General features: G+C 46.8%; 2 protein-coding genes and 2 long non-coding RNA genes across 12 annotated transcripts in view; 1 reads left to right on the top strand and 3 right to left on the bottom strand.

The window, feature by feature from the left end:
- ZNF302 (zinc finger protein 302) overlaps positions 1-1,550 on the bottom strand; it is a 9,838-nt gene extending 8,288 nt beyond the window's left edge. For 3 of the 8 annotated variants that reach the window (XM_077982113.1, XM_077982115.1, XM_077982118.1), the window contains exons 1-2: positions 1,041-1,229; positions 67-143 (exon numbers count right to left, since the gene is read on the bottom strand). In XM_077982113.1, coding sequence (XP_077838239.1) covers positions 67-75 — 9 coding nt within the window. In that variant the 5' untranslated portion in view covers positions 76-143; positions 1,041-1,229. Of the gene's footprint in view, positions 1-66; positions 144-1,040 lie in introns of all 8 variants that reach the window. The other 5 variants (XM_015123525.3, XM_015123526.3, XM_002801178.4 and 2 more) reach the window with 3 other exon arrangements.
- On the top strand, positions 550-20,911 carry LOC144337398 (uncharacterized). 2 transcript variants are annotated; one of them, XM_077982119.1, is made up of 3 exons: positions 550-3,155; positions 19,656-20,383; positions 20,654-20,911. In XM_077982119.1, the coding sequence occupies exon 1, from the start codon at positions 1,060-1,062 to the stop codon at positions 1,474-1,476; it is 417 nt and encodes a 138-aa protein (XP_077838245.1). In that variant the 5' UTR covers positions 550-1,059; the 3' UTR covers positions 1,477-3,155; positions 19,656-20,383; positions 20,654-20,911. The 2 variants fall into 2 exon arrangements, 1 of the variants encoding a protein (XP_077838245.1); XR_013410470.1 differs by lacking the exon at positions 550-3,155 and having other exon boundaries at positions 19,961-20,106; positions 20,193-20,383.
- Positions 4,370-13,388, bottom strand: LOC144337401 (uncharacterized). Its single transcript, XR_013410474.1, has 2 exons — positions 13,070-13,388; positions 4,370-6,094 (listed from the first exon to the last, which is right to left on the bottom strand). It is a non-coding gene; the product is annotated as an uncharacterized LOC144337401 (long non-coding RNA).
- LOC144337405 (uncharacterized) overlaps positions 13,534-20,911 on the bottom strand; it is a 40,232-nt gene continuing 32,854 nt past the window's right edge. Inside the window, exon 3 of the long non-coding RNA XR_013410478.1 lies at positions 13,534-13,583. This is a non-coding gene — a long non-coding RNA (uncharacterized LOC144337405). The remainder of the gene's footprint in view (positions 13,584-20,911) is intronic.

Below are 20,911 nucleotides of genomic sequence, written 5' to 3'. Positions count from 1 at the left end.
AAGCAAAGCAAACACACAGAGGCCTCATGAAGTGTTTCAGGAAGACTTGGGGACACACCGACTTACCTGAGCCATTATTCTGCAATTTCCAGTAGCCAATAGAGTCCCCTTTCCAGGCTCTTATCTTACAGATGGGCAGTGTCCTGAGGGCACAGAAGGACAGGAAACAGTAGTCATGAAAAATAAGGCTGGCACCTGTGACACACCATAATGGAAAGGCACACTGGTAATCACTCTCCGGGGCGCCAGTGTCTCCCTGGGAACTAACAGGGTGTTTCTCTGCAAGGGCTAACCGTTTACCAGGTGCCACCTGCGGGGAAAATCAGTTATTCTGTATATAAAAGACTGATAAAACAACAGTAATAACTATCAGCTTGTTCAATCTTCACCACTTTGCACGGTGGACATTCACATTATTCCAGATTTCTTTTTTCTTTTTGTCTCTTTTTTTTGAGACGGAGTCCCGTTCTGTCGCCCAGGCTGGAGTACAATGGAGCGACCTCGGCTCACTGCAATCTCCGCCTCCCAGGTTCAAGCGATTCTCCTGCCTCAGCCTCCCGAAGAGCTGGGATTACACACACGTGCCACCACGCCCAGCTAATTTTTTTTTTTTTTTTTTGTATTTTTAGTAGAGACGGGGTTTCGCCATGTTGGCCAGGCTGGTGCGGTGGCTTACGCCTTTAATCCCAGCACTTTGGGAGGCGGAGGCAGGCGGATCGCTTGAGGTCAGGAGTTCTAAACCGTATTTTTTTTTTTAAAAAAATGAAGACAAAACTGAAATTCCGAGATACAGAACCTATTTGTTCAAGGTTACACAACTGAAAGCGCCGGCTTGATGACAACATAACCCCAAAACAACTGCGGCTGGCGTCTGCTCTCGCACCCACTTCGCTCTCACAACAGTGCCAAGAGGTCGGCGCCGTCATCACCCCGCGTTTACACGACTCGACACCAAGGGCAGGAAATGCCAAAGCCCGGGCCGGTGTCAAACCGCGGGGCGGACGCAAGGCCTGAGCCCCGCCGTCGTCCCCGGGACCCACACTTGCCGGAGTCCTCAGCATGGCCTCACCGTCCCCGCAGGCGCCCGGAGCTCGCGTCTCCGCAGACCTGACGCGCCGCGTAGCTGGTGAGCAGGTAACGGCCGCCGACCTCCGGGAACGACACTGCCCCAAACCGTTCCTTAGCTTGGAATCTGCCTCCAGCCCTGAGGTTATCGCGGGACTGACCTCGTGCACCCACGGCCGAACCACATTTCCCAGAATCCTCCGCGTGCGGGACACCTGTCCCCGGTGCCGCGAACCGCCGGCAACGGAAGACCACACTTCCCAAGGGTCTGTGCGGCTGCGCGGACCTTGTGCGCAGAGGGTAAACCGGTCACGGCTTCGTAAGAAGCTAAACCGCCTGGGGCTGTCGAGCCAGAGCCGGCCAGCTAGGACCACGCGCAGTGTCCTGGGGCACACAGTCGTCCTCTGGTGAACGATACACCTCGGAACCAAGGGACACCCTCTACTTGTAAGGGTCATGGCGCCTGGACCAAGAAATTACATTTCCCAGAAAACTCTGCAGCCGCGCCGAGGTCTTCCGGGTCATTCCTGCGCTCACACAAACGTTTCCCTCCGGGACGTGGGCAGCCCTTGCTGGTACCGCGGAAGTGCTCGCCTTTGCTAGCAAGGGGGCCCCTCTCATCCCAAAGCCTGCTGCTATGCAGTTCATCTTCAGAGCTCTTTTTGTTTTTTTGGCCCTCATATGCCCAAGACGATAGCTCACAAAACGCCCTGTGACCCGACTATCACGACTGTAGTTGCCAAGGACATTTCCTGGAAATGCAAGGGGACACGTATCTGTGACACCAATGACCGTTCTGACGCGCGTTACGCCCCCTGGAATTACTTAGAAATACTGAATTTGAGTGAGCGCTGGGAGGACGGAAACCATCCTGGGAGGAGTCACTCCTTCCGCAGCCATCAGCGCCTGACACCCCCTCTCCCCAGAAGTGCTTCTGAGGCCCTGACCTTGCCCGGCCCACCCAAAGGGGCAATGAACCTCTCTGTATGCAAGCCAGAGCAGTCTACTCCTTATGTGTATTTGGGTTGTTTACTTTCTTTTTAACACTTAAATGTCAATTGACTTATTTTTAAAATGATAAATAGTGTGGTTATAGACTTTTTTGTACTTAGTAAGTACTCACCTGCATGATCTTCGTGAAGTGGTGCTTGTTACCAGCAAGGGGTCCCGGTCCAGACCCCAAGAGAGGGTTCTTAGATCTCACACAAGAAAAATCCACGGGAGTCCACAGTGCAAAGACAAAGCAAGTGTATTAAGAAAGTAAAGAAACAAAAGAATGGGTACTCCACTGTTGGAGCAGCAGCTTGGGCTGCTGGACTAAGGATACTTGTAGTTATTGCTTGATGATATGCTAAGCAAGGGGTGGATTATTCATGAGTTTTCCAGGAAAGAGGTGGGCAATTTCCTGGAGCTGAGGGCTTCCTCACTTTTTAAATCATGCAGGGTAACTTCTGAACCTTACTATGGCATTTGTAAATTGTCATGGCACTGGTGAGAGTGTCTCTTAGCATGCTAATGCATATAATTAGCATATAACTCAGAGGTGAAGGCAGCTGGGCTTCTGGGTCAGGTGGGGACTTGGAGAACTGTTCTGTCTAGCTGAAGGATTGTAAATGCACCAATCAGCGCTCTGTAAAAATGCACCAATCAGAGCTCTGTGTCTAGCTAAATGTTTGTAAATACACCAATCAGCACTCTGTAAAAACGGACCAATCAGTACTCTGTAAAATAGACCAATCAGTGGGATGTGGGCGGGGCCAAATAAGGGAATTAAAAACTGGCCACCGGAGCCGGCAGCTGCAAGCCCCTGGTTTCCCCTTCCACAGTGTGGAGTGTTTTGTTCTTTTGCTCTTTGGGTCTGCACTATTTTTATTAGCTGTAACACCGCAAAGGTCTAGATGCAGCTTCACTCTTGAAGCCAGCGAGACCACCAACCCACTGGGAGGAATGAACAACTCCAGACGTGCCATCTTTATGAGCTGTAACAGTCACTGTGAAGGTCTGCAGCTTCACTCCTGACACCAGTGGGACCACAAACCCACCGGAAGGAACCCATTCTGGACACATAAGGAGCAATGAGGACACCAAAGGTCAGTCTCCTCGCCATCTTGATTTTGGTGGGTTTTGGCTGGCTTCTTTACTGCAACCTGTTTAACCAGCAAGGCCTTTATGACCTGACATGTATCTTATGCCGACCTCCAATGTTATCCTGTGACTTAGAATGTGGTAAGTGTCTGGGAAGTTGGTCTCAGCCTTATTTTACCCAGGCCGTATTCAAGATGGAGTTGCTCTGGTTTAAACACCTCTGACACTTCTACCTTGGTGTGTCCTGTGGGTGTGGTGGTGAATTCCTATAGAAGCTACAGTTTTACAAAACACTGTGGCATCAGCTGGCTTCCTCTAAAGGCTTAGAGTATGTAATAAGGAAAGACTGGCTTGTGCAAAGTATATTCCCGTCTATGACTTTACTGTACAATGATGAATTGTTTTCCAAAGTTGTACCAATTTTCACTCCTACCAGAGTTTATGGTTATTTTGGTTGCCAACTCTTACTGCCAACACTCTCTTTGTGAAACTTTAAGTTTGATAATCTACTAGGTGTGAAATAGGAAGTGTGAAATAGTAACCCATTGTGGCTTAAAGTTGCATTTTTTTTTTTTTTTTTTTTTTGAGACAGAGTCTCGCTCTGTCACCCAAGCTGGAGTGCAGTGGCCGGATCTCAGCTCACTGCAAGCTCCGCCTCCTGGGTTCACGCCATTCTCCTACCTCAGCCTCCCTAGTAGCTGGGACTACAGGCACCGGCCACCATGCCCGGCTAATTTTTTGTATTTTTAGTAGAGACAGGGTTTCACCATGTTAGCCAGGATGGTCTCGATCTCCTGACCTCATGATCTGCCCGCCTCGGCCTCCCAAAGTGCTGGGATTATAGGCGTGAGCCACCGCACTTGGCTCGCTATTTCTATTTTCTAAGAGAATTTTAAATTTTTTTTTGAGACAGGGTCATGCTTTGTTATCTGGGCTGAAGTGCAGTGGTGCAGTCATGGCTCACTGTAGCCTCATCCTCCTGGGCTTAAGAAATCCTCCCACCTCAGCCTCCTGAGTAGCTGGGATTATAGGTAGGTACCACCACAGGTGGCTATTTTTTGTAATTTTTGTGGAGACAGGGTTTCGCCGTATTGCCCAACATGGTGTCAAACTCCTGGCTCAAGTGATCTGCCCACCTCGGCCTCCCAACGTGCTGGAACTATAGGCGTGAGCCACTGCACCCTCTGTGAAGGAATTTTTTAAATCAAGAAAAGATGAATTTTATAACACATCTCACTTGCATTTAATGAAATATGCATACAGTTTTCCTTAGTCTCTGAATGTGTTAAATTACATAAAATAATTTTGTAATTTGAAACCTACCTTGCATTTCTGGTGTAAATCCTCCTTAGTCAGCATATAGTATTCTTTATATGTAATTTCATTCACTTTGCCAATATGTTGCATAGAACATTTTGTCTATGTCCTTGAGTGGTTGGATTTTGGTGTCAGGATGATACTAGCTCATTGTGAATTGGGGGATGTAGAGGTGATTTATATTTATTCCAACAGAGTTTGTCTTCATTCCATAGCCTGCTTTGTACCCCAGGACCTGACCTTTTCTGGATTTGCATCACTGGGCAACGTTGCCCTTTGGTTTTTTTCAGGGCTACAGTTTGGCAGTGGCTGCATTTCTCCTGTGACCTTGGCCTCTCCTGCAGTTACAGGTCTCACTGGATTGTAGAAATGGCTCCTTTTCCTTGCCTCTCATTAGATATGTTGCTCTCACTTGCCTTGGGTTTCTCACTTTTTAAATTGGTTTCCCTTAATTTTGCTCACAGCACAGCCATAAGCCTGTGAACCAGAAAGTATTTGAGAGAGGTCTCAATCAATTTAGAAAGTATTTTTCGAAGGCTAAGGATGTGCCCATGACATAGATTCAGGAGGTCCTGATGACATGTTCCCAAGGTGGTCAGAGAACAGCTTGCTTTTATACACTTTAGGGAGACATAATACATCAATCAATGCATGTAAGATTTATATTGGTTCCATCTGGAAGAGCAAGAGGACAACTTGAGGTGGGGTTGGTGGGGGCATCCAGGTCTTAGGTAGTTTTAAAATTTTTCTGATTGGCAATTGGTTCAAAGAGTTATTGTCAATAAAAAGGAATGCCTGGGTTGTGATAAGTGTTTGTGGAGACCAAGGTTTTATCCTGCAGACGAAGCCTCCAAGTGGCAGGCTTCAGAACGAACAGATTGTAAATGTTTCTTATCAGACTTAAGGTCTGTGTTGATGCTAAACCTTGGTCAGCTTTTCCTGATTTCCAAAAGGGAGATGGGTATAATGAGGCAGGTCTGACTCCTCCTTCCATCTTCACCTGAACTAGTTTTTCAGGTTAACTTTTGAATGCCCTTGGCCAAGAGGAGGGGTCCATTCAGATGTTTGGGGGTCTTAGGATTTTATTTTTAGTTTACAGCCATTCATTAAACTCTTGTCACATATCCTGTGTGAGTATGCCATTTCTTTCCTGCAGAGACACTGATTGGTACAGAGAGTGTACCCTCATTGTTTATTCTTTGGAAGAATTTACATAAGATTGGAGTGGTGTAAGCGCCCGAAGGGTTCTTCCTGCCTGCTGCACACACAGATCAATTCAGGAAGACCATGGCATTGCAGAGTTTAATCGATGGGAGGCCGGCTATACCAGGGGGGAGACAGAGTTATCATCAAAGTGATCTCATTGAAGGCCCAGAGGCTAGGCGTTTTTCAAAAACGCTTGGTGGGCCGGGGGCTAGGGTATGTGGAGTGCTGATTTGTTGGATTGGAGATGAGTTTGTAGAGAGTTGAGCTGTTTTTTTGCATGCAGTTCCTTCTGGGTGGGACCATAGAAACAGTTGGTGAATCCAGGTGGAGCCATTGGTGTTAGACATCCAAAAAAACCTGAAAAGATATCTCAAAAGGCCTATCTCAGGTTCTAAAATAGTGATGGTATCTGCAAAAGTAACTGGAGAAGTTGGATATCTGTGACTTCCAGAATAATTGCTGGCAATTATTTGCTATATTTGTTACATTTAATTTTTTGTTTTAATAGCTTTATTAACATGTCATTGACATGTAACAAGTATGTTTATCTAAAGTGTATAATTTGTAACTTTTGTTTGTGTGTGTACTTTGGCCAAATTAAGGTTCCTCTATCCTCCTAGCCTGATGGTCTCTCATTAGCTTTACATAAACAGTTGAGTTTTGGGGAAGTTGCGCTTTAAATATTATCATTTAAAGTATTAAGTAAATGTTTCTTTTTAGTGTTTCTCTCTTCATTAACCTATTAAGTTGATTCTAATTTTATTTTAGGATCTTGTATATGTTTATTAAATTAGTTTTATTGAAATACAATAAAGCTATTGAAAATAGCTATCGAAGTATAATTTACATATAACTAGTATGTATATCTAAAGTATATATTTGTAACTTTTTTAAAAATTATACTTTAAGTTCTAGGGTACATGTGCACAACGTGCAGGTTTGTTACATATGTATACTTGTGCCATGTTGGTGTGCTGCACCCATCAACTCGTCAGCACCCATCAACTCGTCATTTACATCAGGTATAACTCCCAATGCCATCCCTCCCCCCTCCCCCCTCCCCACTCCCCATAAGAGGCCCCCTTCCAGAGTCCAAGTGATCTCATTGTTCAATTCCTACCTATGAGTGAGAACATGCGGTGTTTGGTTTTCTGTTCTTGTGGTAGTTTGCTGAGAATGATGGTTTCCAGCTGCATCCATGTCCCTACAAAGGACGCGAACTCATCCTTTTTGATGCCTGCATAGTATTCCAGGGTGTATATGTGCCACATTTTCTTAATCCAGTCTGTCACTGATGGACATTTGGGTTGATTCCAAGTCTTTGCTATTGTGAATAGTGCCGCAGTAAACACACGTGTGCATGTCTTTATAGTAGCATGATTTATAATCCTTTAGGTATATACCCAGTAATGGGATGGCTGGGTCAAATAGTGTTTCTGGTTCTAGATCCTTGAGGAATCGCCATACTGTTTTCCACAATGGTTGAACCAGTTTACAATCCCACCAACAGTGTAAAAGAGTTCCTATTTCTCCACATGCTCTCCAGCACCTGTTGTTTCCTGACTTTTTAATGATTGCCATTCTAACTGGTGTGAGATGGTATCTCATTGTGGTTTTGATTTGCATTTCTCTGATGGCCAGTGATGACGAGCATTTTTTCATGTGCCTGTTGGCTGTATGCATGTCTTCTTTTGAGAAATGTCTATTCATATCCTTTGCCCACTTTTTGATGGAGTTGTTTTTTTCTTGTAAATTTGTTTGAGTTCTTTGTAGGTTCTGGATATTAGCCCTTTGTCAGATGAGTAGATTGTAAAAATTTTCTCCCATTCTGTAGGTTGCCTGTTCACTCTGATGGTAGTTTCTTTTGCTGTGCACAAGCTCTTTAGTTTAATTAGATCCCATTTGTCAATTATGGCTTTTGTTGCCGTTGCTTTTGGTGTTTTAGACATGAAGTCCTTGCCCATGCCTATGTCCTGAATGGTATTACCTAGGTTTTCTTCTAGGGTTTTTATGGCTTTAGATGTAACATTTAAGTCTCTAATCCATCTTGAATTAATTTTCATATAAGGAGTAAGGAAAGGATCCAGTTTCAGCTTTCTACTTATGGCTAGCCAATTTTCCCAGCACCATTTAATAAATAGGGAATCCTTTCCCCATTTCTTGTTTTTCTCAGGTTTGTCAAAGATCAGATGGCTGTAGATGTGTGGTATTACTTCTGAGGGCTCTGTTCTGTTCCATTGGTCCATATCTCTGTTTTGGTACCAGTACCATGATTTTTTTTCTTTTTTTTTTTTGAGACAGAGTCTCGCTCTGTCGCCCAGGCTGGAGTGCAGTGGCCGGATCTCAGCTCACTGCAAGCTCTACCTCCCAGGTTCACGCCATTCTCCTGCCTCAGCCTCTCGAGTAGCTGGGACTACAGGTGCCCGCTACCTCGCCAGGCTAGTTTTTTTTTGTATTTTTTAGTAGAGACAGGATTTCACCGTGTTAGCCAGGATGGTCTCGATCTCCTGACCTCGTGATCCACCCGTCTCAGCCTCCTAAAGTGCTGGGATTACAGGCTTGAGCCACCGCGCCCGGCCATTTTTTTCTTTACCGTAGCCTTGTAGTACAGTTTGAAGTCAGGTAGCGTGATGCCTCCAGCTTTGTTCTTTTGACTTAGGATTGTCTTGGCAATGTGGGCTCTTTTTTGGTTCCATATGAACTTTAAAGCAGTTTTCTCCAGTTCTGTGAAGAAAGTAATTGGTAGCTTAATGGCGATGGCATTGAATCTATAAATTACCTTGGGCGGTATGGCCATTTTCACGATATTGATTCTTCCTATCCATGAGCATGGTATGTTCCTCCATTTGTTTGTGTCCTCTCTTATTTCCTTGAGCAGTGGTTTGTAGTTCTCCTCAAAGAGGTCCTTCACACCCCTTGTAAGTTGCATTCCTAGGTATTTTATTCTCTTTGAAGCAATTGTGAATGGAAGTTCATTCATGATTTGGCTCTCTGTTTGTCTGTTACTGGTGTATAAGAATGCTTGTGATTTTTGCACATTGATTTTGTATCCTGAGACTTTGCTGAAGCTGCTTATCAGCTTAAGGAGATTTTGGGCTGAGACAATGGGGTTTTCTAAATATACAATCATGTCATCTGCAAACAGGGACAATTTGACTTCTTCTTTTCCTAACTGAATACCCTTGATTTCTTTCTCTTGCCTGATTGCCCTAGCCAGAACTTCCAACACTATGTTGAATAGGAGTGGTGAGAGAGGGCATCCCTGTCTTCTGCCAGTTTTCAAAAGGAATGCTTCCAGTTTTTGCCCATTCAGTATGATATTGGCTGTGGGTTTGTCATAAATAACTGTTATTATTTTGAGATATGTTCCATCAATACCGAATTTATTGAGACTTTTTAGCATGAAGGGCTGTTGAATTTTGTCAAAGGCCTTTTCTGCATCTATTGAGATAATCATGTGGTTTTTGTCTTTGGTTCTGTTTATATGCTGGATTACATTTATTGATTTGCATATGTTGAACCAGCCTTGCATCCCAGGGATGAAGTCCACTTGATCATGGTGGATAAGCTTTTTGACGTGCTGCTGGAAACGGTTTGCCAGTATTTTATTGAGGATTTTTGCATCGATGTTCATCAGGGATATTGGTCTAAAATTCTCTTTTTTTGTTGTGTCTCTGCCAGGCTTTGGTATCAAGATGATGTTGGCCTCATAAAATGAGTTAGGGACGATTCCCTCTTTTTCTATTGATTGGAATAGTTTCAGAAGGAATGGTACCAGCTCCTCCTTGTACCTCCGGTAGAATTTGGCTGTGAATCCGTCTGGTCCTGGACTTTTTTTGGTTGGTAGGCTATTAACTATTGCCTCAATTTCAGAGCCTGCAATTGGTCTATTCAGGGATTCAACTTCTTCCTGGTTTAGTCTTCGGAGAGTGTAAGTGTCCAGGAAATTATCCATTTCTTCTAGGTTTTCTAGTTTATTTGTGTAGAGGTGTTTATAGTATTCTCTGATGGTAGTTTGTATTTCTGTGGGATCAGTGGTGATATCCCCTTTATCATTTTTTATTGCATCTGTTTGATTCTTGTCTCTTTTCTTCTTTATTAGTCTTGCTAGCGGTCTATCAATTTTGTTGAGCTTTTCAAAAAACCAGCTCCTGGATTCATTGATTTTTTGGAGGGTTTTTTGTGTCTCTATTTCCTTCAGTTCTGCTATGATCTTAGTTATTTCTTGCCTTCTGCTAGCTTTTGAATGTGTTTGCTCTTGCTTCTCTAGTTCTTTTAAGTGTGATATTAGGGTGTCAATTTTAGATCTTTCCAGCTTTCTCTTGTGGGCATTTAGTGCCATAAATTTCCCTCTACACACTGCTTTAAATGTGTCCCAGAGATTCTGGTATGTTGTATCTTTGTTCTCATTGGTTTCAAAGAACATCTTTATTTCTGCCTTCATTTCGTTATGTACCCAGTAGTCATTCAGGAGCAGGTTGTTCAGTTTCCCTGTAGTTGAGTGGTTTTGATTGAGTTTCTTAGTCCTGAGTTCTAGTTTGATTGCACTGTGGTCTGAGAGACAGTTTGTTATAATTTCTGTTCTTTTACATTTGCTGAGGAGTGCTTTACTTCCAACTATGTGGTCAATTTTGGAATAAGTGTGATGTGGTGCTGAGAAGAATATATATTCTGTTGATTTGGGGTGGAGAGTTCTGTAGATGTCTGTTAGGTCCACTTGGTGCAGAGTTGAGTTCAGTTCCTGGATATCCTTGTTAACTTTATGTCTCGTTGATCTGTCTAATGTTGACAGTGGGGTGTTGAAGTCTCCCATTATTATTGTATGAGAGTCTAAGTCTCTTTGTAAGTCTCTAAGGACTTCCTTTATGAATCTGGGTGCTCCTGTATTGCGTGCATATATATTTAGGATAGTTAGCACTTCTTGTTGAATTTATCCCTTTACCATTATGTAATGGCCTTCTTTGTCTCTTTTGATCTTTGATGGTTTAAAGTCTGTTTTATCAGAGACTAGGATTGCAAACCCTGCTTTTTTTGTTCTCCATTTGCTTGGTAGATCTTCCTCCATCCCTTTATTTTGAGTCTATGTGTGTCTCTGCATGTAAGATGGGTCTCCTGAATACAGCAAACTGATGGGTCTTGACTCTTTATCCAGTTTGCCAGTCTGTGTCTTTTAATTGGACCATTTAGTCCATTTACATTTAAGGTTAATATTGTTATGTGTGAACTTGATCCTGTCATTGTGATATTAGCTGGTTATTTTGCTCGTTAGTTGATGCAGTTTTTTCCTAGCATCTATGGTCTTTACATTTTGGCACGTTTTTGCAATGGCTGGTACCGGTTGTTCCTTTCCATGTTTAGTACTTCCTTCAGGGTCTCTTGTAGGGCAGGCCTTGTGGTGACAAAATCTCTAAGCATTTGCTTGTCTGTAAAGGATTTTATTTCTCCTTCACTTATGAAACTTAGTTTGGCTGGATATGAAATTCTGGGTTGAAAATTCTTTTCTTTAAGAATGTTGAGGCCGGGCGCGGTGGCTCAAGCCTGTAATCCCAGCACTTTGGGAGGCCGAGACGGGTGGATCACGAGGTCAGGAGTTCGAGACCATCCTGGCTAACACGGTGAAACCCCGTCTCTACTAAAAAATACAAAAAACTAGCCGGGCGAGGTGGCGGGCGCCTGTAGTCCCGGCTACTCGGGAGGCTGAGGCAGGAGAACGGCGTAAAAACCCGGGAGGCAGAGCTTGCAGTGAGCTGAGATCCGGCCACTGCACTCCAGCCTGGGCAACACAGCGAGACTCTGTCTCAAAAAAAAAAAAAAAAAAAAAAAAGAATGTTGAATATCAGCCCCCACTCTCTTCTGGCTTGGAGAGTTTCTGCCGAGAGATCTGCTGTTAGTCTGATGGGCTTCCCTTTGTGAGTAACCCGACCTTTCTCTCTGGCTGCCCTTAACATTTTTTCCTTCACTTCAGCTTTGGCGAATCTGACAATTATGTGTCTTGGAGTTGCTCTTCTCGAGGAGTATCTTTGTGGCATTCTCTGTATTTCCTGAATTTGAATGTTGGCCTGCCTTACTAGGTTGGGGAAGTTCTCCTGGATAATATCCTGAAGAGTGTTTTCCAACTCGGTTCCATTTTCCCCCTCAGTTTCAGGCACACCAATCAGACATAGATTTGGTCTTTTCACATAATCCCATATTTCTTGGAGGCTTTGTTCATTTCTTTATCCTCTTTTTTCTCTAGACTTCTCTTCTTGCGTCGTTTCATTCATTTGATCTTCAATCATTGATACTCTTTCTTCCAGTTGATCGAGTCGGTTACTGAAGTTTGTGCATTTGTCACGTATTTCTCGTGTCATGGTTTTTATCTCTGTCAGTTTGTTTATGACCTTCTCTGCATTGATTATTCTAGTTATCCATTCTTCCATTATTTTTTCAAGATTTTTAGTTTCTTTGCATTGGTTATGTAGTTCCTCCTTTAGCTCTGAGAAGTTTGATTGACTAAAGCCTTCTTCTCTCAACTCGTCAAAGTCATTCTCCATCCAGCTTTGATCCATTGCTGGCGATGAGCTGCATTCCTTTGGAGGGGGAGATGCGCTCGATTTTTTGAATTTCCAGCTTTTCTGCCCTGTTTTTTTTCCCATCTTTGTGGTTTTATCTGCCTTTGGTCTTTGATGATGGTGACGAACTGATGGGGTTTTGGTGTGGGTGTTCTTTCTGTTTGTTAGTTTTCCTTCTAATAGTCAGGACCCTCAGCTGCAGGTCTGTTGGAATTTGCTTGAGGTTCACTCCAGACCCTGTTTACCTGGGTATCAGCAGCGGAGGTTGCAGAAGATAGAATATTGCTGAACAGCGAGTGTTGCTGTCTGATTCTTGCTCTGGAAGCTTCGTCTCAGGGGTGTACCCCGCCATGTGAGGTGTGAGGTGTTGGTCTGCACCTAGTGGGGGATGTCTCCCAGTTAGGCTACTCAGGGGTCAGGGACCCACTTGAGCAGGCAGTCTGTCCATTCTCAGATCTCAACCTCTGTGCTGGGAGATCCACTGCTTTCTTCAAAGCTGTCAGACAGGGGCATTTACCTCTGCCAAGGTTTCTTCTGCTTTTTGTTTAGCTATGCCCTGTCCCCAGAGATGGAGGCTACAGAGGCAGGCGGGCCCACTTGAGCTGTGGTGGGCTCCACCCAGTTCAAGCTTCCAGGTGGCTTTGTTTACCTACTTAAGCCTCAGCAATGGCGGGCGCCCCTCCCCCAGCCTCGCTGCTGCCTTGCAGTTAGATCTCAGACTGCTCTGCTAGCAATGAGGGAGGCTCCGTGGCCGTGGGACCCTCCCATCCAGGTGTGGGATATAATCTCCTGGTGTGCCTTTTGCTAATACTCTTGGTAAAGCACAGTATTAGGGTGGGAGTTACCTGATTTTCCAGGTGTTGTGTGTCTCAGTTTCCCTTGGCTAGGAAAAGGGATTCCCTTCCCCCTTGCGCTTCCCAGATGAGGTGATGCCTCGCCCTGCTTCAGCTCTGGCTGGTCGGGCTTCACCAGCTGACCAGCACCAATTATCTGGCACTCCCCAGTGAGATGAACCCGGTACCTCAGTTGAAAATGCAGAAATCACCCGTCCTCCATGTCGCTTGTGCTGGGAGCTGGAGGCTGGAGCTGCTCCCATTCGGCCATCTTGCTCCAATGTTGTTTATAAGTAAGATCAGTTTTGTTTCTTTGTTTTCAAACTGGCAACTGTGGAATTTATTGGATTAAAATTGTTAATATAATTCCTTATTACCTATTATAATCTGTAAAAGCTGGGTGTGGTAGCGCCCAACTACTCTGGAGGCCGAAGCAATCCACTTGTTTCAGTCTATGAGTTCGAGGCTGCAGTGAGTCATGATCGTGCCACTGCACTCTAACCAAGGTGACAAAGCAATATTCTGTCTCAAAAAAGATTTAAAAGTCCCCTTAGAAAATAGAAATAGGATAATATATCTTTAATCTAGCAAAGAATATCTACCAAAAGTATCTTATGTTAAACTTACTATTTAATGATAAAACATCAAAAGCTATCCTCTTGAATCTGGATGAAGGGTATCCAGAAATAATTATATATACAATGTTGTGTAACTTTCTTGTAAGTCTAAAATTATGTGAAATTTAACAATTTATATAAAATACAATGCTGTCAAGAGCAAAACAAACAAAAAAGTTCCTCTTGAGTTTAGATACTAAACAAAATGCCTGTTTTCACCATTGCTATCCAACATTGCACTAGACATTCTACAAATGCAATAAAGCAGGACAAGTAAAATATATGAATATTGAAGAGGAAGAAACAAATACACATTAGATATATTTATATAAATAATCTGAAAGAGGCCGGGCGCGGTGGCTCAAGCCTGTAATCCCAGCACTTTGGGAGGCCGAGGCGGGCGGATCACGAGGTCAGGAGATCGAGACCATCCTGGCTAACACAATGAAACCCCGTCTCCACTAAAAATACAAAAAAATTAGCCGGGCGTGGTGGCGGCGCCTGTAGTCCCAGCTACTCGGGAGGCTGAGGCAGGAGAATGGCGGGAACCCGGGAGGCGGAGCTTGCAGTGAGCCAAGATTGCGCCACTGCACTCCAGCCTGGGCGACAGAGCGAGACTCCGCCTCAAAAAAAAATAATAATAATAATAATAATCTGAAAGAATCTACAGAGAAAATACTAAAGAGTTTTTGAATTCAAATACAAAATAATATAGAATAATTTAAAATTTTCATACAGCAACACAAATATTTGTAAACTTACACTTTAAAAGAATGTAACATTTATAGTGGCATTAAAAAGAACAGATGCCTTGGAATAAATCAATTAATACATGTATAAGAGCACCATAGAAATATATATGTAAAAAGTTATTGAGAGAAAATAGGAAAGATCAAAATAAACAGCAACATGTCTCAGCATTATGGAGAGGAATACTCGATGTCATCAAAACTTCAGTTCCCTCCAAATTGAATTCAAATAGCTGTTTCTAAACATCTGGCACTGTAGAGGGCCAAAACCAGCAAAGGCACTCTAGGAACAAGGCCAAAGCAGAAGGACTCCCTCTGCCAGAGTCAAGAACCAAAGCTTTAGTGTGTATTCAACATAGTGCCATATTGGCATAGAGACAGACAAACAGACCAGCAACAGGAAATAGAGAACTCAGAAGCAAACCTATGTCCCTCTATGGGGCACTTACTTTTTGACAAAGGTGACATTGGGAATAATGGAATAAGGCCCATCTTCTCCAAAACTAAATTTGTCCAACCTGCAGCCTGCAGGACCCTTGCGGCCCAGGGTGGCTTTGAATGTAGCCCAACACAAATTTGTAAACTTTCTTGAAACATTATGAGATTTTTGCGATTTTAATTTTTTTTTTTAGCTCATTAGCTATTGTTAGTGTTAGTGTATTTTATGTGTGACCCAAAACAACTCTTCTTCTTCCAGTGTGACCCAGGGAAGCCAAAAGATTACACGCCCCTGTCCTAAACAGTACTGGGACAGCAGGGAATCTATATAATTAAAAAGTAAGGGGACTGTTACACAAAAGTCAATTCCATATGCCTTAGAGACCTCAATGGATAAGGTAAAAGAATAAAGACTTCACAAGTATTTATACAGAAGAATATATTTACAACCATGAGATGAGAATCTTTTTTCCAAAGGAATAAAACCACATTAAGAAATAAAAATTAAAAAGATAAGACTATTAAGCAAAACACACACACACACACACACAACATCAAGCATAAAGGAAGTGTTGATAAATTTATTTACAGTAAGCGTTAAACTTCTGTTCAATAAAAACCATCAACAGAATACAAAGCTAGTAATCCCCAGTGTTGCAGAAGGCATTTTAAATAAATAACCAAACAAGGGCTCTTATCAAGAAAATACTGGCTGGGCACAGTGGCTCATGCCTGTAATCCCAGCACTTTGGGAGGCTGAGGCGTGTGGATCATCTAAGTTCAGGAGTTCAAGACCACCCCAGCCAACATGGCGAAACCCCACCTCTACTAAAAATACAAAAATTAGCCGGGCCTGGTGGTGGGTGCCTGTAATCCCAGCTACTCAGGAGGCTGAGGCAATAGAATAGCTTGAACCCAGGAGGCAGAAGTTGCAGTGAGCCGAGATCACACCATTCCACTCCAGCCTGGGCAACAAGAGTGAAACTCCATCTCAAAAACAAAAAAAGAAAATACCAAGAACTCCTCCAGCACGTTGGGAGATTGAGGCAGGTGAATCACCTGAGCTCAGGAGTTCAAAACCAGCCTGGGCAACATGGCGAAACCCTGTTTCTAGTAAAAATGCAAAAATAAACCAGGTGTGGTGGCATGCGCCTGTAGTACCAGATACTCAGGAGGCTGAGGCAGGAGGATCACTTGAGCTCAGGAGGTTGAGACTGCAGTGAACTGAGATCATGCCACTGCACTCCAACCTGGGTGGCAGAGAGAAACCCTGTCTAAAAAAAAAAAAAGAAAATACAAAAAACTCCTACAAATGACCAGAGATGGAAAAAAGAAATGAACATGCAATATACAAATGGGAAGAAAGACTCCTACTCACACTTCACTAAATGACCAATAAACACATAAAGAGGACTCAACCTCATTAGACCAGAAAATGCAAATGGGAACCCAATGAGATGGCCCTGACACCTGCCTACCGGATGGTTCACTCGACACTGACGATACCAGCTTGTGGCCATCTACAGCGGCAGGAAATACTACAGTGTGGCTGGGGATGTGCGTTGTACAACTGCTTTCGAGGTTTCCTGTTTCCTAAAACATCAAGAATATGAATGTCTTATCACCTAAAATTCCACACATGGGCACAAACCCATACAAATATGAATGTAAATGTGTGCCAGGACATCAACACATAAAAGCTCCCTGCAGTGTTGTTCATGATAATAGAATCAGTACACAATGGTCGATGCTTTTAAACCATAAAGAAAGCAACATGGATTGATACCAACAAAAACATTGAACAAAAAGGTAAGATATGGGAGAACATACGCATGGTGACCAAGGTTATAAAAACTGTAAAAGAATAAAATTAACACTTATTATATGTGAAGATGTTTAGGTAGCAAAATCATCCACTAAAACAACAAGAAACCACAAACTCAGGACAGGGGTCAACTCTAGGTGGTGAGGCTGGTGCCGGGAGGGGCTCACCATGACCTTTCTTGAACTGCAGGGATATTACGAGGTTTGCATCACAGTCATCACTTAAGATACACTTTACATGGTGTGTCCTAGTCTGTATTTGTGTCATATGTCACAATAGAAAGATGAGAGGCGAGGGGAGGAGCGAAAGGGAGAAATAGAAAGTGAAGGAGAGGAGAAATGAATAAGGAAAAAGGGACATGAAGACAGAGACGCAGAGGGAAAAGAAGGAAAGAACAGGGCAGGGAGGAAGAGACAGGAGAGGATGCAGGGGGCGTGGGAGAGGATGGGGAGAAGGAGAGAGTGTGAGCTGCACCCATGTAACCTGCCTGCCCCATCTCCTCCACAGCCCGGTTGTCCTCCCTGCCCACCCTACCCCTCCACTGTGGGTCTGAGACCACTCCCCACTCAGAAGGCTCTTGACCTCCAGCCCCTATCCAGACAGTCTCATTGCCCAAAACCCTGCCCAGAACCCTAAGGTGAAGCCACAGTTGAGGGAGCCCCTCCCCCAGTGTCAACCTGGCTCCCACCTCCCAGTGCGGGAGAAAAGCAAAGTGGGTGAGCTGGGAGGAGTGCAGGCTTTGGGGACAGGCCATTCTCCAGGTGCCAGCCTGGCCGCAGGGCCAACGGTGACTGGCAGGGAACCACAGGGCTCAGTAAGCAGAGGCCATACAGGCCCCAAGGCCAGACTGCAGTGGGAACCAGTGTGGCCAGGTGGGCAGGGGGCCTGGCTGAGGTGCCCAGAAATCCCATCAGCACCACTGGATTCCCTGGAAGACGCTCAAGTTCCCCAAACAACTGGGGATTACAGGCAGGGGATTAGAGTCAGACCTCACCTTGGACAGCAGCCCCAGCCCTGTCCTCAGCCCCAGGGACACTAGGGCATCCGGCTGTCACAAGGAAGTGGGTGGCTCAAGTCCGGGGGCCTGTGCCTTGGCTGAGGGACACGGCTCAGGTCAGTTTGCTCCATGACTCCCTGCACCCTGGGCCGCACTCTGCTGCAGCCCAGTGCACCGCACGCTGCTCTGCTATGCCAGGTTGTGTTGTGTCAAGTTGTGCTGTCGTGTGCTGTGTCACTGTTCCTGCAAACTCCCTGTCTGGGAGCTTTAGGGCCCTGGCCTCTAAGAAGTCCCAGCCCGGAGTCATCCTCAGGCAAGGTCTGCACCTCTGCGGCCTCCACTTCCCTGGCTCAGCCTTGCAGCTCCCACTGCCTCCTCTGCCACTCACCTACCACCCATCACCCCCACTTAGAGGCCAGGAAGCAGTGGGAGCTGTCTCCCTCATCCCTCCATTCTCTGCCCTCTCCCGCCATCCTTCAGGACTCTATCTTAACTTGGCTCTTGCAAATGCCCGGACCCACCCACTGACCCCAGAGCACCCCCTACCCATGTGTTTGGCCAGGGGACGCCCCCACACCGGCCCCATCGTGTCCCTTCGGGGCCCCAAGGCTGCAGCACGGGATGCCTGTCTGGATCTGGACCTGCCCAGGGCCCTGCCCTCTGCCACCGCTCACAGGACAAACCCAAATAATTGCTGTCCTCCCTCTGAAATGGTGGCCATGGGGGTGCAGGGAAGGCCTCGAGTCCTTCCTGTGCCCAGGCCCCTCACCCCCACACTCTGGCTGGCTGCAAATGCTGTCCAGAGCCCTTGGTCACAAGGAAGCCCAGACCACAGTGATGACAAGGGAGGCCCTTCCTAAGCCTAGAGATGGTCTAAACCTTCATGGAACTGCTGGTCCCAGTGCCAGCCAGAGTCCCAGGGGAGGCTGAGGTGGCTCAAAGTGGTGCACAGGAGATGTCTGATATCAACCCTCTCCTGGAGGCAGATGATGTCTCCACCCTGGTGACTTCCCTGACCTCCAGCCACCCCCCACTCCAGTGTCCCCAAAACTGAAGGTACAAGCTTGCCCTGGCCCTGGCATAGAAAGTGCACAATCTGATCATGTCATGCAGGTGAGGATACCGTGTGCCAGGTAACCTCAGGAGGGCATGGTGGCACTTGTGGGGCAGTCCTGTAACCTGCAATGTGGTGGGTGGGATGGATGCATGTGACACAGTCAGGAACTTCCCCTCATGGCACTTGAAGACCCACATGTGTATTGGGTGGGGCCGATGGGAGTCACAGGTGTGTGGCTGGGCACAGGCAGGTGAGTGAGTGACAGCTACACAAACCCCACCACTGAGCATGTCCCTCCCAGGGCAAAGAAGATCAGAGCCACAGGCCCAGCCCTGGGAGGCCCAGAGGGGCCTCAGGTCCTCAGGGAGCCTCCTGGCCCTCTCTGCCCTCAGAGGACCCCCCTCCCTCTAGAGACCCCTCCAGCTGGCTCTACCTGCAGCTGTAGGGCTGGGAGGGGGACACAGTGCTCTGGGGTCCAGAGAAGGAAGGAAGAGGGTGGGAGGGTGGCCCTCTGCTCCCAGGTCCTCTGCTCCCTGACCCTGCTGCTCAGCCCCCTGCAACCCTCCTGGAACCCAGAGCTTTCAGCTGCAGTCTCCCAGCCTCTGTCTCCAGGATGAAGCTCACTATCTAGCTGGCTTTTCACCTCCAGACGGCATAAAGTGAAGAAGAGTCCCCCATCTCCGCACCGCAGGGCCACCACACCAGGCTCTCCCATCTCTCCCTGTCTCTCTCAGACGCACATGCAGAGGCAGAGGCAGCCACGTGCCCTGTCCCAGCCACAATCACACCCTCATATTCATATAATCACAGACCCCCACCCCACACAGTCAACACCCCAACCTCAGGTGCCCCACACACACCCCACACGCTCCCGCCAGAGCATTCCACTCACACACACATATCCCATTCTCACAGGCGTGCATCCAAGCCTCGTGACGCACACACGATGGGACAGGCCATACAGTCAGCTGAGAGTCTCAGCGCTCATGGACACCTGAACTTCGCAGGCACCGGCGCAGGACCGCGCCCAGCCAGTGGTCCCCGCCTGCACCGCAGCTGCCTGGATCCAGCATCGTGGGAGGGACTGGGGGCGGGGCAAGGGCGGGGACCCGCAGATGCAACCTGCTACGCTGGAGTGCCACAAACCCCACTCCCGCCCCTACCCTCCCTGTCCAGCCAAGCCACGCCACCCGGGCCCGCCCCTAGGACACGGAGTTTAAGGACAGTACCTCCTGAGATGCCAGAGGGACCTGCGTCCATACTGCGCCAGTGTGACCCGCATACCTACTGGCCCCGACCCCGAACCACAGGGCGCCCGCCCGAGCCCTGGCGCTGCTGGGTCTCCTGCTGCTGCCGCTGCTCGCGGGTAGGCCCCGCCAGGGGAGCCCGGGCTGTGCTGCAGCCCCGGGGCACCTACCCCTCCCTGCTCACATGCTCCTACTCTCCCGGCAGAGCCCAGGAAACTCTGCCCGCAGCTTATGACGGTCATTAACCAGTTTCTGACCAAGGACAAGGACACCTACATGGACTCTGTCAACAGATACCACCCCACGGAGCTGGAGAGAAACACAGCCTCTAAACTCAAGGACTGCGTGACTGACACCATGACCCCCGAGGAGGCACAGGCCGTCATGTAGCAACTGGTGAGTGCAGCAGGCCCGGCCACCAGCGCCTCCTCACAGCCCTTGACCTCCTTTGAGAGGAGGGACTCTGTTCCTTGAGAGCCTCTCTCTCCACCCAAACACCTCCCCTCCTATCACCAAGCAATGTCCCTGCAGACGGGCAACTGCCCAGAGACAAGACCTCAGGGCGCTGGGCCTCCGCCTTCTGATGCTCAACCTCTGCTGTCAACCCCATCCTACCCCTTCTTCCCCAGAAGACCCCTCCCTTCAGCCTCCCACCCCTCCCCACAGGAAGAAATCAACAACCAGTGTGCCTACACCCTACTGAAGTAACACCATCCACGGGCACCTCGGGTGCCTGTCCAGACTGCCTGTCCCACCCATGAGAATCTGGGCCCAAGGCCCTGCCCTCCCCAGCTCCGCCCTGCTGCTGCTGCCTCTGCTCCCTCTCTGGCTGTGCTGATTGGGGCAAGCCTAGGAACCGCTGCCCCCTCCCCACCCAGGCCTGTCCCCTGCCGAACAAGGCTGCCTAATAAACTCACCTGCATC

This window comes from Macaca mulatta, chromosome 19, assembly GCF_049350105.2.
Source record: "Macaca mulatta isolate MMU2019108-1 chromosome 19, T2T-MMU8v2.0, whole genome shotgun sequence".
NCBI classification, from domain to species: domain Eukaryota; kingdom Metazoa; phylum Chordata; class Mammalia; order Primates; family Cercopithecidae; genus Macaca; species Macaca mulatta.
Note: the sequence above shows the minus strand (reverse complement) of the source record. Positions and strands in the feature narration are given on the sequence as shown.